Below are 16,288 nucleotides of genomic sequence, written 5' to 3' on the forward strand. Positions count from 1 at the left end.
GGGCAGTAGAAGGCGCCAACCTGCGGCCAGGTGCCCAGGGTTGTCCTAAGGAGGGCAGTGGAAGGCGCCAGCCTGCGGCCAGGAGCTTTGCTGCTCTAGAAGGTAGGTAAAGTTCCTTGCATGCATACTGCCTCAAGAATTCAGGCAGAAGGGGCACTTCCTGGGACACCACAGGTTTGCCACCTACAGGTTAAGGCCCAGGTGAATGAAGCACACTTGGAGGCCGCTGCAAGCGCAGCTGTATAAGCCACAACTAGTATGTCCAAGCCCCACAGCCCCACGTGTTCACAGCCCTCAGCCCAGCCCTTCCTCCCTAAGTCACAAATACATACTGAAGTACACACAGGTGACGTTGATGAGCATTTCTCGTAACTACTAACCCACATGTGTATACTAGCCTGGAGCACTGAGCAAACATGAGGTGCACTTGTTAGCTGAGGGGCACCAGGTCATCCAGAGACCGCAGGGCAGTGACCTGCACTATTTCTGTGGGGTAAGTCGCAAGTTCCCCCATTCTCTTAGCTGTCCTCGCAAGCTTCCAACTGAACTTCCACCTCTTATGCCATAGGTGACCCTTGTCTGGCCTTTCTCTCGTCTTTCATTTTCCCTCCTTTGACAACTCTCCCTGGGAAGCTTTTCCAACCAGAATCACTGGGTTATGTGGATCACCAGGTGATGGCTAAAGGGCTGTCCCATGCCCCAGACCTCAGCTCAGCCTTTCAGCGTCTGTCTAGAGAAAAGAGCAACAACTTCTGGCTGGCACGCGTTTCCTCCTCTCAGCCCGTCACTGCACGGGCTCACTCTGTCCCCTTCCCATCTGCCTTCCCAGGACCCATTCCTCGCTCTGTAGCTGGGGCAGGGCGGGGCAGGCCTGCTTGACCACTCAGCACCACCACTGCATTTCCCTTCAGCATCCACGAGATGAAAAGTGATTCACTATAATTTTGCACAAACTTAGAAACTGCAGAGTGTAAAAGCATGTATCCTCATATTTTATTATAGTCTCAAAGACCTCGTGGAATTATGCTAGGGACACAGAGAATTTGGCTGCACAGATTTAGGTAAAGAGCAAAATGCTCACCAGAAAAAAGTATTAACCGAGGAGATGAAATCCTAGCTGGCCAATCTGTAACTGCACATACGTGGAGCCATTAGTTATGTACACTTGTTTTATTCATAATTTGTCATGTTTGGGGTTACCAAAGTAAATCTAATGATGGTTGAATATAACAAAAAAATCTTTTACCTCATCTTAAAACATCCACTAATCCATGTCATTCAGTACAATAGTCAATGTTAAAGAAACATAAAACAAACATGCACACCATGGCACGGTTTTCATAAACGTCTATTTCATCATTGGTGGGTAGCACATTTAACAGTTAAATACATTTAAATAGTGTCTAGGTGGCCGCACGACGGCAGCCCTGACAACTAGAAACCAGCCCACAGGTAACTGTCTACATTCTTAAAATACAGCTCGTGTTTAATCATCCTTTGATGTGATCACCTTCTGGGGAAAGGGGGAGCCTGCTGGTCGCATGGAAATATATTAAGGCCAAATCTTCTGATATCCGTTCCCAGAGGTTTCTTTCAACTGGATTAAGCCTCCAGTTCCAAGGCAAGCCCAAGTTTGTGGCCTCCAGCATTAAAGCTCTTCCCGTCTACCAGAGCAGACAGCGTAAGCTTCACACCTGAAAGCAAAGCAAACCACCATGACGGGCCTGAGACCACTCAGCCCTGCCAGGCCCATCCTCAGCTGCAGCTGCTGTGTAATTCCAGGCAGCAGAGGGTGTTCTGGTGAACAGAGCTGCTCAATTCTGATGGCACATGTACATCTTAGTTAATACACCAGTTCAAAGTGCTCTAAAAGCCACAATCATGTCCACTGTACTACCCACACTAAACAACACTGAAGACCAGGTCATAACTGAGCCCTAGAAAGAGGCACCTGGAGACAAGTGACAACTGCACACCAGGTTAAGTGAGTGCTAAGCTAAGAAGGGTGGTAAGTATAATCAGTGGCTGGCCCTTTAGTGGTCACTGTGGTAAGTATAATCAGTGGCTGGCCCTTTAGTGGTCACTTCCGCTTTACTTTAGGTTTAAAAAACATCTAAACACAATTTAGGTGTAGGAAGCAGGGTCCCTGCTAGGAAAGCTGGGCTGCCAGTGCTTTAGGACTTTGCTGATGGACTGTTCTAAGCCGCTGTGAGCTCCAGAGCCCACTAGAAACACAGACTTCTCCATCATCTCAGATCTAGTGGGTGGGCATCTGTGTATGACCTAGACTCCCCAGTGTGACACTGCTCTGGTACCCACCACCTAGAGGGACTGCAGGGACAGACCAGGGAAGCTCAAGTGAACTATGCTCTAAGACAGTGTTTATACACCAGTGGGGAACCACAGGATGGTTCAAGGTGAGGGGTGGAGCCTTGCTTATTCAGAGCAGCCCACTCACTGCAAAGAGGGGGCGGGGTCATGATAACCTGCAGCGTCCCAGGAAAGGAATAGCAGCCCCACTATGTAGGGCTTGAAAGGTTTACAAAATAATAAACTAAAAGACGGAATTTTGAAAATAATGTAAAAATGGGTCTGGAGAGATGGCTTGGTAGTTAAGAGCATTGGGTACTCTTTCAGAGGTCCTAAGGTCAATTCCCCGCAGCTCAAACCCATCTGCATATGTCGTCCCATGGGACCAAATGCCCTCTTCCAGTGTGCAAACATACAAGCAAACAACCACACTCTTAAAGTTGACTGTGTGTTTGTTTGTTTTTTGAGACAAGGTTTCTCTGTGTGTACACCTGGCTGTCCTGGAATCAATCTGTAGACCAGGCTGGCCTCGAACTCAGAGATCCGCCTGGCTCTGCCTCCCAAGTGCTGGTATTAAAGACGTGCACCACCACTGCCCTGCAAGTGACTCTTTTTTAAAGGGGGGGGGGGAGCTGTAAAGACAATCCTACTTCATCAACAATACTTACCAGGCCTCAGAGTCTGAGTATAGCCCACTCCAATTAAACTAGAGTTGTTGACCTTTGCCTAGAAAGAGAAAAAAAAAACATTTCTGAAGGAAGAGAAAAGCTCTTGGGTATTCCCCATCATTGAAATATGGGGCCTGTGACTTTAACTCAATAGGACCCTAAAACTTATCACGTATTAAGCAAACACCAAATCACTTAAGAATCTGTCAGTCAGGCTCAACAACACTCTTTAGGATATGGACACAGACCCCACATGATCCACACAGCATAAAAATGACTCAAAAAAACTCACCCTTGCATAACTCACAAAAGCATGATAATGTGGCTGATGCCGCCTGCCAGACTCACTAGAGGTGAGAGGCATCTCTGAAATGCAGTGAGGAGTTTATAGGCCCCTGGCCTAGACCCACACATCACTACGTCCAGGGTTCTTCCTCAAACCCCCCACAACTTAATTCGTTCCTCACATCCTTTCTTTTCTTTCTTTCTTTTTTTTTTTTTTTGGTTTTTGTTTTGTTTTTCGAGACAGGGTTTCTCTGTGTAGCCTTGGCTATCCTAGACTCACTTTGTAGACCAGGCTGGCCTCAAACTCACAGCAATCCGCCTGCCTCTGCCTCCCGAGTGCTGGGATTAAAGGCGTGCGCCACCATGTCTGGCCATTTCCTCACATCCTTACTTCATATTCAAAGCTGCTAGATTTTCGATGTAACTAGTTAGGGCCTGATAAAGCTCCAATAGAGCATGGCTTATCAATTCCTTATAGACCCCAACAATTTAGGATTTAGGCCACAGAGCTTCAAGAGCCCAGAGAAATGCTGAGGGGCAAATATAAGCAGCAGCAGCTGCTCCTAGCACTAGCTCACATCTTCACTAAGCCACCTAGATGCTAGCAAGGGTATCCAAACTTTACACTGCATCCTGATGCTGTTGCCCACAAATGAGTTGGGCCATACTCATAGCTACACAGGACACATGCAGCCTGGAGGCCACAGCATGAATATGCCTTGGGGGTAGGGGGGAGCGCTTTACCCTCAACCCCAGAGCCTAGCCAAGCAACTAGGCTCTTCAGCATCCTGGGCTCCAATCCAGTATAAAGATAAAGCTTGCTGTGGGAACAACAGATCTGGAATGACTGAGTGACTATTCTTATAATATCAAAACACAATCTAGATGAAGCTAATGCTTCTTTCTGGCGCTACTCCACTGGGGCATCAGCAGCTCTACTTGGGTGGGAAATGCTGCATGTTTCCACAGTGGCTGTCAGCAGTCACTCATTCACACATAGGTCCCAAGCCACCATCCCACGGAGCCCATGGAGACTAGTAGCTGAAAGGTGTTTCTGCCGGCTGGCATACAATCTGTTATGGTGCCACAAGCATACAACTGAAGTGAACACTCATGTAAAAGAGAACCCTGGCTGAACACAGTGCAGTTAAGACACAGTAGCAAGTCACTGGTCAGACCAAAAAGCACTAGATACTTTTCACACTATCTCTGATTACAAATGTTTTAACAAAGACAGAGCTAAAACATAACTGTTTAAGGTATCAAAACATACTGCCTTTGGGGATCAAGAGTACTTTATGTAACAGAAATAACTCTCCTGGACTGTTAACTTCCTGTCATCCCCAGTACATATAGTACAGACAGTCCCTGACAGACAGTAACAGCTGCTGATCCACCAGAAACAGAATCCAATTCCTGCCCCTCACAGCACACTCACTCTTCTACCGAAAGGCACTATGACTAGAGACATAAACAGGAAAGAGAGCCAAGAGTCAGACAAGACTGGCCAGCCATCTCACTTTGCCCTTACAAGAGCAGGGAGTAAGTCCTGGAGGTGCAGGTTTTTAGGCAACAGTCTGACCTAAGGGAAAAATAAAATCCCACCCTAGGTTAGGCGTGGTGCCCCACACCTTTAGTCCCAGCACTCAGGAGGCAGAGGCAGGTGGATCTCTGTGAGTTTGAGGCTAGCCTGGTCTACAAAGTAAGTCCAGGACAGCCAAGGCTACAGAGAGAAACCCTGTCTCAGGAAAAACAAAAAACAAAACCACCCCAGGCAGGATTAAAATCAAATACTGGGTCTAGTCTTGGCTTTACTCCCCCTCTCACCCCACCACCAACAGTAAGTAACATTTAGTCTTTCTTCTTGCCAAATGTGAATCTCTTCATCTGTAAAAATGCTGCTAGACCAGTGAACTCTCAGGTAAGTATTTCATAAACCATAAAAAAAAAAAAATGAAGTCAAAGAAAGTACTATTATCCCCAACACAAATATAAGTCGTCCAGGGCTCCAAACCCTGGCTACCGAGAGCTTAGGCAGGCTTGGGGGCTCCAGGGTATTAGCACAACTAATCCAGACGCTCTCAAAATGAGGTGAACAAGCACCTAGGATTATGTTAGTTTTGGGGTTTGTTTGTTTGTTTGTTTTTTGAGGGTGGGGTGGAGGTTTCAAGCTTTGGCTATCCTGAACTTGCTTTGAAGACCAGGCTGGCCTCAAACCCACACATCACACTCATGAAGATCCTCCTGCCTCCACCTCCCAAGTGCTGGGATTAAAGGCGTGCACCACCATGCCCAGCTCTTAAGTTATTTCTATTGCTGTGGTAAGACACTATGGACAAGGCAACTTATAAAGAAAGCATTTAATTCAGGGCTCCTGCTTCCATGACCATCATGGTGGGAAGCATGGCAGCAGGCGAGCAGGTAGGCAGGGTGCTTGAGAAGCAGCTGAGCTTGCAGGGATCCACAGGCATCAGGCAGGGAGACCTAACTGGGAATGGCTGGGCTTTTGAAACCTCAAAGTCAGCCTCAAGTGACACATCTCCTCCAACAAGCCCACACTGTTTTTTTTTTCAAGATTTGTTTGTTTGTTAGGTATACAATATTCTGCCTGCACGCACACCTGCACATCAGAAGAGGGCACCAGATCTCATTATAGATGGTTATGAGCCACCATGTGGTTGCTGGGAATTGAACCCAGGGCTTTTGGAAGAGCAGCCAGTGGTGCTCTTAACCTCTGAGCCATCTCTCCAGCCCAAGCCCACACCTCTTAATCCATCTAACCAACTGGGGACCAAGCATTCAAACATATCAGCCTATGGGGGCAACATTCTCATCCAAACCAGCACAAAATCTAGCTTGAAAGTCACACCTCTATCACAACTTCCATATAAGAAAAGCAGCATTCTAATTCTAATCCCAGTGCATCTGAAAACATGGACTGTGTGAATCCCAGGCAAGCTTTCCACACCATCCAATATAGCCGGAGTAATTCCCACGACCAAAGACCCCACTTGAAGCCGAAGAAGTACTCACAGAAATGGAAGCAGTAGGATCCAACTGGTATTTAGCTGCAATGCCAAAACGAGTGCAGTTGGTACCTGATGTCCAGGCAAGATTTACTGAAGTGTCAAAATCTTCACATACTTTCTGATAAATTGATCCTCCAAATTCTGTCCCATTATTGCTATAAGATATTTTGAATTAGAATCTAGAATAGACAATGTAACCACTTCTAAGGCACAGGGTAATACTAAGCCACTCCTAGCCACTACTACAACTGAGCAGGTACCACAGTGGCAGAAGGCCTACTACTGTGCAGGCCTTGGGCTCACTCCCTAGAACTGAGGGGTGGGAAAAGATGGCATCCTCGTGGTGGTCTATAACGTTCTACTGACACGGCTGAGACAAGGTGAGTCTTCCTCTGTAGCCCACACTAGATTCATTCACGGCAATCCTTCTGCCTCAGCCTCCCAAATGCTAGGATTAACGATGTGAAGCACCACAGCCCACCAAGCACCGTATGCATAGCTGTTAAGGCAGTCTTGTCAACCCATGACCTAACACATCATAGCTCATTGTGCCAGAAAAGACACTGGAGGCAGACTGCCAGTCTAACACCTCCTCTGAAGGTATACAATACCGTAAGCCCAACAACGGGTGCATTTACTCTTGGTACCCACACTATATGCTTCTAAGAAGCACCTTAGAACCAACCATGTCAACAGAAAGCCTTCAAATTAAAAAAGATCAAAAGGGCTGGAGAGATGGCTCAGAGCTTAAGACTGCTCTCCAAGAAGTCCTAAGTTCAATTCCCAGCAACCACATGGTGGCTCACAACCATCTATAATGTAATCTGATGCCCTCTTCTGGCCTACAAATATAATGCAGGCAGAGTATTGTATACATAATAAATAAATCTTTTTTGTGGGGGTGGGGGTGGGGGGTTGTTCCAGACAAGGCCTCTCTGTGTTAGCCTTGGCTGCCCTGGTCTAACTTTGTAGACCAGGCTGCATAATAAATAAATCTTTTTTTAAAAAAAATTAAAAAGAAATCACACACCATCCTCAATACCCAATAAGAAATACTTACACATTTGTGTGTAACTGGAAGTCCCCAGTCCTGTAGCCTACTGCAAAGTTACTCCTTGTCAGCTTTGACTTGGCACTGTCAAAGGTCATCTGGTACCCAGCAAGCCAGCCCTCGTAACCAAAGACGGCTGACCCATGGATTGCAGGTCCAGCAAAATCAAAGTCAACATCACAGCCAAGGTTTATACATTCCCTCTTGTACGCAGACTTGATTTTACCACTTTTCTTTCTGGAAAAAGGAGACTGGTTTGAAACTGATGCCAGTGACAAAGACTTATACACATAATACAACATAGTGGGCATGAAAGAGATTTAAACAAACTGCAGAGCTAGGCGTGGTGGCACACACCTTTAACCGAAGCACTTGGGGAGGCAGAGGCAGGCGGATCTCTGTGAGTTTGAGGCCAGCCTGGTCTACAAAGTAAGTCCAGGACAGCCAGGGCTACACAGAGAAACCCTGTCTCAAAAGATGAAGGAAGGAAGGAAGGAAGGAAGGAAGGAAAGAAGGAAGGAAGGAAGGAAGGAAGGAAGCCCACAAGGAGCAACGGGCCTGCCCCATCATAGCAGAAGCACTGGGTAGAACTCGCAGTCACGAAGGCCCTAGAAACACTTAATGAGCATGGGTGGCTACAACAAAAAGAGGCCCTATTTCTGAAAGCAAGGCGGCAGCAGCATGCAGCAGCCAGGAGCAGACTCATCAAAACAGCAGCACTTACCCTGTGTTTGGTGAGAAGGTAGTATCAAATGTCAGTTTCAAACCTTGACAAATCTATTTTAGAGGAAAAAAATTATGTTCAGTTATTTCCTTTTTGAAATATGAAAGTAAAAAGTAACAGGAAAACAAGTTTGTGAACCATTACCTGGTCTTCGATGGCAATCTCTGTGCCCAGAGTGTTGTCCGTGTTCCACTTCTCTGTGAAGGTCAGGCCGTACTCACACCACTTGTACTTGGTCTCCAGGGTCCCACTAACTTTACCAGTGTCTGTGTTAGATGAGCCCGAGGTTGAAAATTCCTAACAAGACAACACACAGCTTCATGAGCTGACTGCTAAGCCTGGAAGAATCCACCCTAGAGCTTCTCACTGTCTACTTCCTAAGCAAGCACCACAGTGGCAAGGAACCTCTGACCAAGTGACCACCATCAGAACGTCCCTAACTTTTCTAACTACTCAATAAAAATTACATACACGGGGCTGATGGGACAGCTTACGAGGTATAGAGGCTTGCTGCCAAGCCTGATGACCATCTCGAAAACCCACATGGTGGAGGGAACTGTCCCCAGCAGGGTGTGCTCTAACCTCCGTGACCACACTGTGACGTGTGCACTTGAACATACACATATTACACACACACAAAATGTGAAAATTTTTAATAAGTAAAATTTAAGTTCTTTAATAATCCATTTTCTTTCTTTTTTTCCTACCAAGACAGGGTTTTTTCTGTGTAGCTCTAGCTGTCGTGGAACCAGCTCTGTAGACCAGGCTGGCCTCGAACTCATGTTGATCCCCCTGCCTCAGCCTCCTGAGTGCTGGGATTAAAGGCATGCGCTACCACCACCCGGCTTCTATTTTTCTTCTTAAAGCTCTATCTTTAACTTGTACATGTATGTGAATACCAAATGCAGGTACTCAAGAAGGCAAGAGGAGTCGTTTCCTTGAAACAGGAGTTATGGCAGGTGTGAGCCATCATGCGGGTCCTTAGAAATGAACTAAAGAGTCCTCTGTAAGAGCAGCACCCACTCTCAAGTCCCGAGCCATCGCTCAAGGCCCTCTGTTTTACTACATTTCATGCCTTTCCAAACACCTTACATATCTTCTTTTTGCTGTTTTGTTGTTGTTGTTTTCTGTCTCACTATGTGGCCCTGGCTGGCCTAGAACTCCCTTTATACCCAGGGGGCCCTGACCTGCCTGCCTCTGCCTCTCTAGTGCTGGGGTTAAAGGTGTGCCTCACCACACCTCACCCAACTCACCATATTTTCATTTTTTTAAGCAGTAGGAAGGGCTGGAGAGATGGCTAAGTAGTTAAGAGCACTTGTTCCTGTAGAGACATGGTTTGGTTCCTAGCATCCACAAGGTAGCAACACCAGTTCCAAGGTTTCCACTGCCCTCTTCTGGCCCCTGTGGGGGTACTGCACACACATGGAGCACAGATCCACATGGAGGCAAAAACCATACACATAAACTAAAAAAAAATACTTTTAAAAGTAAAGCTTTATTGATTCCTTTACACTTGGTTTATGTCATTTGTCAGCAGAAAAATAATAGAGATGAATTTGAAATACAATAAAAAGCTCAGGTGCAGGGCAGTGGCGGCACATGCCTTTAATCCCAGCACTCAGGAGGCAGAGGCAGGTGGATCTCTGGGAGTTCGAGGCCAGCTTGGTCTACAAAGTAACTCTAGGACAGCCAAGGGTACAAGAGAAACCTTGTATCAAAAAACCAAAAAACAGAAAACAAAAACAGCTTACGCTTGAAACTGGAGAACTGGCCAGCAAGTAAACTCGCTTGCTGCTCTTGCAGAGGACTCAAAGCTACCAGCATACACAAGACAACTCACAACTATGTGTAACTTCAGTTCCAAGGAATCTGACACCACTGGCACCAGGTACATAAAGACACATACATAAGCAAACACTCACACACCTAAAATAAAAACATTTTAAATTAAAAACAAATCTTTCTCTTTTTTGGTTTTTTAAGACAGGGTTTCTCTGTGTAGCCTTGGTTGTCCTGGATTCACTTTGTAGACCTGTCTGGCCTCAAATTCACAGCGATCCGCCTGCCTTAGCTCCCAAATGCTGAGATTAAAGGGCGTGCGCCAGCACACCCAGCTCTTTTTTCTTTTTTGGGTTTTTTGAGACAGATTTCTCTATGTAGCCTAGGCTGTGAGTGGAATATCCCAAGATAAAATGTAACATTGTAAAAGATTTTATGTATGTGTGTATATGAGTGCTCTATCTGCATGTACATCTGCATAACAGAAGAGGGCATCAGATCCCAGTATAGACGGTTGTGAGCCACCATGTGGTTGCTGGGAATTGAACACCAGGATCTCTGAAGAGCAGACAATGGCTCTTAAGCACTGAGCCATTCTTCCAACCCTAAAATGTAACTTTTAAACAGCCTGTCAAAAGTTATGAGCTGGAGTGTTGGCAAAAGCCTGTAATCCCACTCGGGAGGCAGAAGCAGGCAGATCTCTGTGAGTTTGAGATCAGTCTGGTCTACAAAGTGAGTCCAGGACAGCCAAGGCTACACAGAGAAACCCTGTCTTGAGGGAAAAAAAAAAAGAGAAGAGTTCTGATTTATGGTTTCTGTATCAATGTCTCTACACTCTAGCCACTTTAAAGCTATATCTAAAATTGATCTTTGTTTATCAGAAATTGTGATACCTATAAAGAAATGTCAAACACTGCCAGGCATGGTGGCACATGTCTTTAATCCCAGCACTGAGGAGGCAGAAGCAGGCAGATATCTAAATTCAAGGCTACCCTAGTCTACAATAAGTTCCAGGACAGCCAGGGCTGCACAGAGAAACCCTGTCTTGAAATACTAACGAAATAAAAGTAAAATAAAGGAAACATTAGGGGCTGGAGAGATGGCTCAGAGGTTAAGAGCACTGGCTGTTCTTCCAAAGGTCTTGAGTTCAATTCCCAGCAACGACATGGTGGCTCATAGCCATCTATAATGAGGCCTGGTCCCCTCTTCTGGTGTGCAGGCAGAACACTGTATACAAAATAAATAGAAGAAATATCATTTCATATAAAGTTAGGAATCCTGATATGTGGCCTGAGGTCTTTTGCTGAATGAGTAACCCTGAGGAACACACTTAGCTTCTGGAGGTCTATTTTCTCAGCCTACTGCAGATAACCCGCCTGAACTGAGAGAGTGAGAGTTCTGTAGCTTTGCATGCACATCAAACAATGGGATAACATTAAATACATATTGTAGTAACATTTTTGAGATTTCTTAAATTTTTGTTTCTTTGGAAAAAAACACACACACATAAATATAAGAAGATGATTTCGTTTTAATCCAAGGTGTAGGGATGTGTGGTTGCTTTGCACTGTCCATCACAGCTGACCGTGATGCTCTAGCAGAGGCCTGGTTTTGCCAACTATAGGTAGTTTCTGGGATTGTTTGGAATTCTGGGAACTCTTCATAGATAAATTCAAGGTAGGGTCAGTGGTTGCTGGTTGTTTAGGGAGGTTGGGTGCAGTTTGTTAGCAGCAGTGGTCAAAGAAGAAATAAAAAGAAAGAAATTAGATTCAGGGACCTAATGCCCCTCTCCCTCTATCCTTTCTCTTCTATCTAGGGTTACGGGGTGAAACTGGGGGAGGGGTGTGTGTGGAGGGAGATAAAGGATGGGAAAAAGAAGAACCCACAAAGTGGCAGAAACAATATACGAAGCGTGTCCTTCCAACAGTTTAAACGGGAGCTGTGTATGGGCAGCACTTTTTAATCCTGCACGATGGTGACTAATGACCCACGCGCCACCTACCACCATCAGTCTGAGACCTAGAACAGCCTAATGTAGGCCAAGGGAGGCCCAGGACACAAGGCCAGCATCAGCCTGTGGGTTGAACTGGGCCAGATGAAACCAACAATAAAGCAATTCACTCCTCACTAGGAACTTATTTTCTGCATTTTGGGTAATCTGAACATTTTTGCATTCAAGAAAGAAGGCCTTAACATGACTTAACTGTGGTAGGTTTGTGTTATAGCATCAGTCCTACAACTATTCAATTTTACTCAAAAGTATAAACGTCTTCTCTTTAACCCAATTCCTATATATCCTTCAAGATCTTAAATTTACTTCCACAAGGCTTTTTAGCTGTTTTACAATAAGCCTTTCCTTTCCCACAAGAATGTCTGGCTTATAAATCTAATGCTTGATACAAGTCTTTGATTATTCTCACCTTAAAGTCTGTCTTCCCAATAGAAAGGGTGCTTTGTTTGTTTTGTAGCTGGGTAAGCACTCTACCACTAAGTTACACTCCTAGTCTGAAAGGAAGCTTTTTAAAGACAAGAATGGTGAGTTCAAGGCCAGCCTGGACTACAGAGCGAGTTCCAGGACAGCCAGAGCTGTTACACAGAGAAACCCTGTCTCAAAAAAACAAAACAAAACAAACAAACAAAGACAAGAATGGTGTGTTTATTTTAGGATAACATACATGCACAAACATACTTAAAACCAATAGGCTGAAAATAAAGATTAGCAATAGCAATCTAAGGCCCTGGGTTCAACCTTCAACGACAGAAAGAGTTTGAGGCCAGCCTGGTCTACAAAGCAAGTCCAGGACAGCCAAGGCTACACAGAGAAACCCTGTCTCAGAAAAACAAAACAAAACAACAACAAAAAAGAAGAAAGAAGCTCCACCAAAGACAACTCTAAATACCAGTTATATTCAGAAAGCATGCTTACAGTGTCCAGTAATCATAATACACGGTCTCCGGTCTCAAAACAAAAACCTTTTTTAGAGAAAGAAAAGGTATACAATATTGTACTTTAACCCTTTTTAACAGCTGGGAAGCATCAACACATACCAAAACAGTAAGTTCTTTAGAGACTTCAAGTCAGGACAGACATATGGAAAAATCTCCATAGATGACTGTTAGAATACAGCCATTACATTAAACGATCAGTGTGGTCAAATGAACAAGTCACTATTAAGCCCAGGACTGTGACAGGACTCAAGAGAAATGGTTAAGGAGTCTAATAGGCCTCTGGCCTTCAAGCTTGTAATAGACCTGAGTAAACAATCCCAAATAACCAATGTCTTTCCCAACATCTTTGTGCAATCATAGTAACACATATATTCACAGCAATATAACAAAACAACACAAAAGTCAGAAACTATCAAAGCCAAATCAGATTACATGTAAATCACTCAGAACAAATAACTCTGCATTCCTAAGGGAAAACATCTGAGGATATTTATGGACTACAAAATTAAAAGGTTCAAGAGAACCTATTAGTCACTTACCACACCACTGCATGACTTGGTTTTCACATCCAGCTTAACCAACCCAAAGCCTGCAAAAAATACAGAGCAAAGATCAGATTCCTGCACAGTAAGGATGTATGGCCATTACTGACATCACTGTTAACACAATTCCAATGTCCAAGGGAACAAAAGTGTACTAACAAACATTTAAAAAGCAACCAGTTCTAAGGCAGCAAGCTGCTGCCCAGTGTGCTGGCAGGTAACTGGCTCTACCTCCAACACATCCTTTTCAACATTTTTAAATGTTAAATTAGAAAATCACTTCCTCAGAATAGCCTATTATTGCCAGGTGTGATGGCACATGCCTTTAATCCCAGAATTTGGGAGGCAGAGTCTGATCTACAAAGTGAGTCCAGGACAGCCAAGGCTACACAGAGAGAAACTCTGTCTCAAAAAACAAAACAAAAACAAACAAACAAACAAACAAAAATAGCCTATTGTTTATGGAAACACTATTAGGACAGTTATCCCAAAAGGGTTATCACCAAAAGGGGGATGTGCAGATGTGCAATCCTATTTTCAAGAACACTTAAATTTACTCTAAAATGCCCACAACTCTTAAGTTTCACCCCTACCAGGCATCACAACCACAAAATTAAAACAGTAACTCGGGCCAGCTCTTTTAACCAAGGCCTGAGCTGCCACTAGAGAGAATAAAGCACAGTATTTTTTCTGGGCAGTAGAGGTGCATGTCTTTAATCCATTTACTTGGGAAGCAGAGGCAGATGGATCTGAGTTTGAGGCCAGCCTGGTCTATAGAGTTCCAGAACAGCCAAGGCTACACAGAGGCCCTGTCTGGAAAAAAGCAAAACCCCAAGTACAAGCTTTTCCCTTATAAGAATAGAGCTCATCAGCTGTGACCTAAGCTCACCAACTGGGGTAACAGTGGAGCAAGCTAACTTAAAACGTAACTGGCAGAAGCATTAATGGAAGATATTCAGTCTGGAAAGACAAAGTCAATTTTTTGAAGGGATATAAGCATATATTTTCTCTTTTAAAGTTAAAATTAAAAGAAAAAAAAAGTCCTTACCAAATCCTTTGTTGAAAATATCTCTGGCAGCTTTGCCAAGGTCAGCATAGCATGGAGGGATACACATTGCTGGTAAAAAGGAAACATTCTACAGTTAATGTGACTGGACCAAGCAATCCAATGGGAGCTGTGGTTTTGATGCCACTAGAACTACAATAAAATTTACTCTAAGTAGCCATCCATAACAAAAGTGTATTTCTAAATAGCTACGTGGTAATATAAATCTGGGACATTACTACCAATTTTCTTTAAGGGCAGTGAGAAGCCTTTCTAATTCCTAACCTTAGTGTCTACAGTCTAAGAGGGCTGGCACAAGTGTACACACACGTGCCAGAATTCGAGGGCACTGACTGACTTAACTGAGATAAAAACGAAAATTTGAGATTAGCCATCTTCCCCTAACAAGTCTCTTGGTACTCGGTCTTCCAATAACAAAAACAATACTCAGGAGAGGAGATGAAAACTTAACGCTCTAGGAACTGACATCTTGAGGCATAGGGGGTAAAATACAACCATCTATGTTTCAGTCAACTGTCTACAGCAACTAAGTATCACTTTAAACACACTCATAAGACTCCCAAGTCCTCCGCTAAAAGCGAGGCTCAACCGCAAGGAATCTGAGCTCCCGAAGCGGCTCATTCATTCTACAATGCACATCCACGCCCTTAGGAACACGTGTAATGACCTTGTAGTGCACTCGATCTCTGCAAGCAGGACGAGCACTACTTCCTCATGCACAGTGACTACCTAATTCTCCCCCACGGTAGAATTCAACCACTAGGAGTTTGTTTTGCTTTCAGATTTGTAAATGACACATCCAAAAGCAGAGGGTGGGTACGGTCAAGGACCAACGCCCCGGGCGCGAGCCCCCTATCTGCAACCCAACAGCCCAGCACCCCAGCACCCTGTCCTTCATCAGGAGTGGCAGTAAGCCTTAGGGGATGCTCAAAGAGGCAAACTTTCAAAGTCCTTGCAAGCATGTGGGTGGCGGCGGGAGCAGCTATGGTTTTCTAAAGAGGAACAGAGCAGCCCCATGGCGCAAAGATCTCTTCCGCTACTTACGCCGTGGGCATGTCCGTACACAACAGTCCGCCATGGCGAAGCCGCGGGGGAAAGGTGATCTGTAGAAGGGATAAGAAGTGTGGTCAGAGGACGGTCAAAGGGCCCACCGGGGATCTCGGACAGCAGAGCAAGGGACCGGAGATGGTGCGGCCATCTTAGAGGAGCAGGGCCGCCCCGAGGTCCGCTCAGGCGGCCGGCTTGGCCTAGGGCCCCAGGCTGGGCGTGAGGCAGGCGCCACAGTACCTGAGGGTGTCCTGAAGGACGCTGCCGCCACCACTCGGCTCGCAGCTGAGGCCACTCCGCTATATGGAGGTTGCGCTGCAGCCACGGAGGCTGGAGGGCGAAGTGAAGGAGACACCGTTGCGCCCAGCCGCAAGCCTGGCCTCCCCCAGCCAGGACCCCGCCTTGGCCGCCCAGGCTGTCCGACGCGCCTGTTCTTGCCGCGCCGCCCGCTGCCCACTCCCACCTGCTCCGGAGTGGCCACGTGGGTCGACAGCACGGCGGTCCCCCAGGATGAGCTGTCTCGGACCGTCTGGCAGGGACGGGGCGAGAAGGAGCTACGAGCCTCGGGTCAGGCACTGTCCGGGGCAGCCCCAGAGGTGAGGGCCGGGGAACGGCGGAGGCGGCGCAACGGCACCCGCGCGGTCAGAGGATGGGAGTGGCCACGCGAGTCACGACTCGGCAGGGTGGGGCCCCGCAGGGTCACGTGCATCTCCTCCGTGTCCCTTCTGAGTGTCCCAGCCTCTTCCCGGACTTAAGGTCCACGGAAGTAGGAGTGAGATTCACTGCAGCATCTGCGCCCTTCCCTCTCCCTTTCACCGCTCACCGCAATGTCCTCCCC

At 45.9% G+C, this 16,288-nt stretch overlaps 1 protein-coding gene across 2 annotated transcripts; it reads right to left on the minus strand.

The window, feature by feature from the left end:
- Nucleotides 1-1,330: 1,330 nt before the first annotated feature.
- VDAC2 (voltage dependent anion channel 2) lies at nt 1,331-16,060 on the minus strand. 2 transcript variants are annotated; one of them, XM_084795876.1, is made up of 10 exons: nt 15,914-16,060; nt 15,448-15,506; nt 14,386-14,454; nt 13,335-13,384; nt 8,212-8,364; nt 8,068-8,120; nt 7,353-7,580; nt 6,297-6,447; nt 2,979-3,036; nt 1,331-1,694 (listed from the first exon to the last, which is right to left on the minus strand). In XM_084795876.1, exons 2-10 carry the CDS (start codon nt 15,479-15,481, stop codon nt 1,603-1,605), a joined length of 888 nt encoding a protein of 295 aa, XP_084652002.1. In that variant the 5' UTR covers nt 15,482-15,506; nt 15,914-16,060; the 3' UTR covers nt 1,331-1,602. The 2 variants fall into 2 exon arrangements, with proteins under 2 accessions (XP_084652002.1, XP_084652001.1); XM_084795875.1 differs by lacking the exon at nt 15,914-16,060 and adding an exon at nt 15,691-15,856.
- Nucleotides 16,061-16,288: the final 228 nt, after the last annotated feature.

This window comes from Acomys minous (assembly GCF_964271855.1).
Source record: "Acomys minous genome assembly, chromosome: 9".
NCBI lineage: Eukaryota > Metazoa > Chordata > Mammalia > Rodentia > Muridae > Acomys > Acomys minous.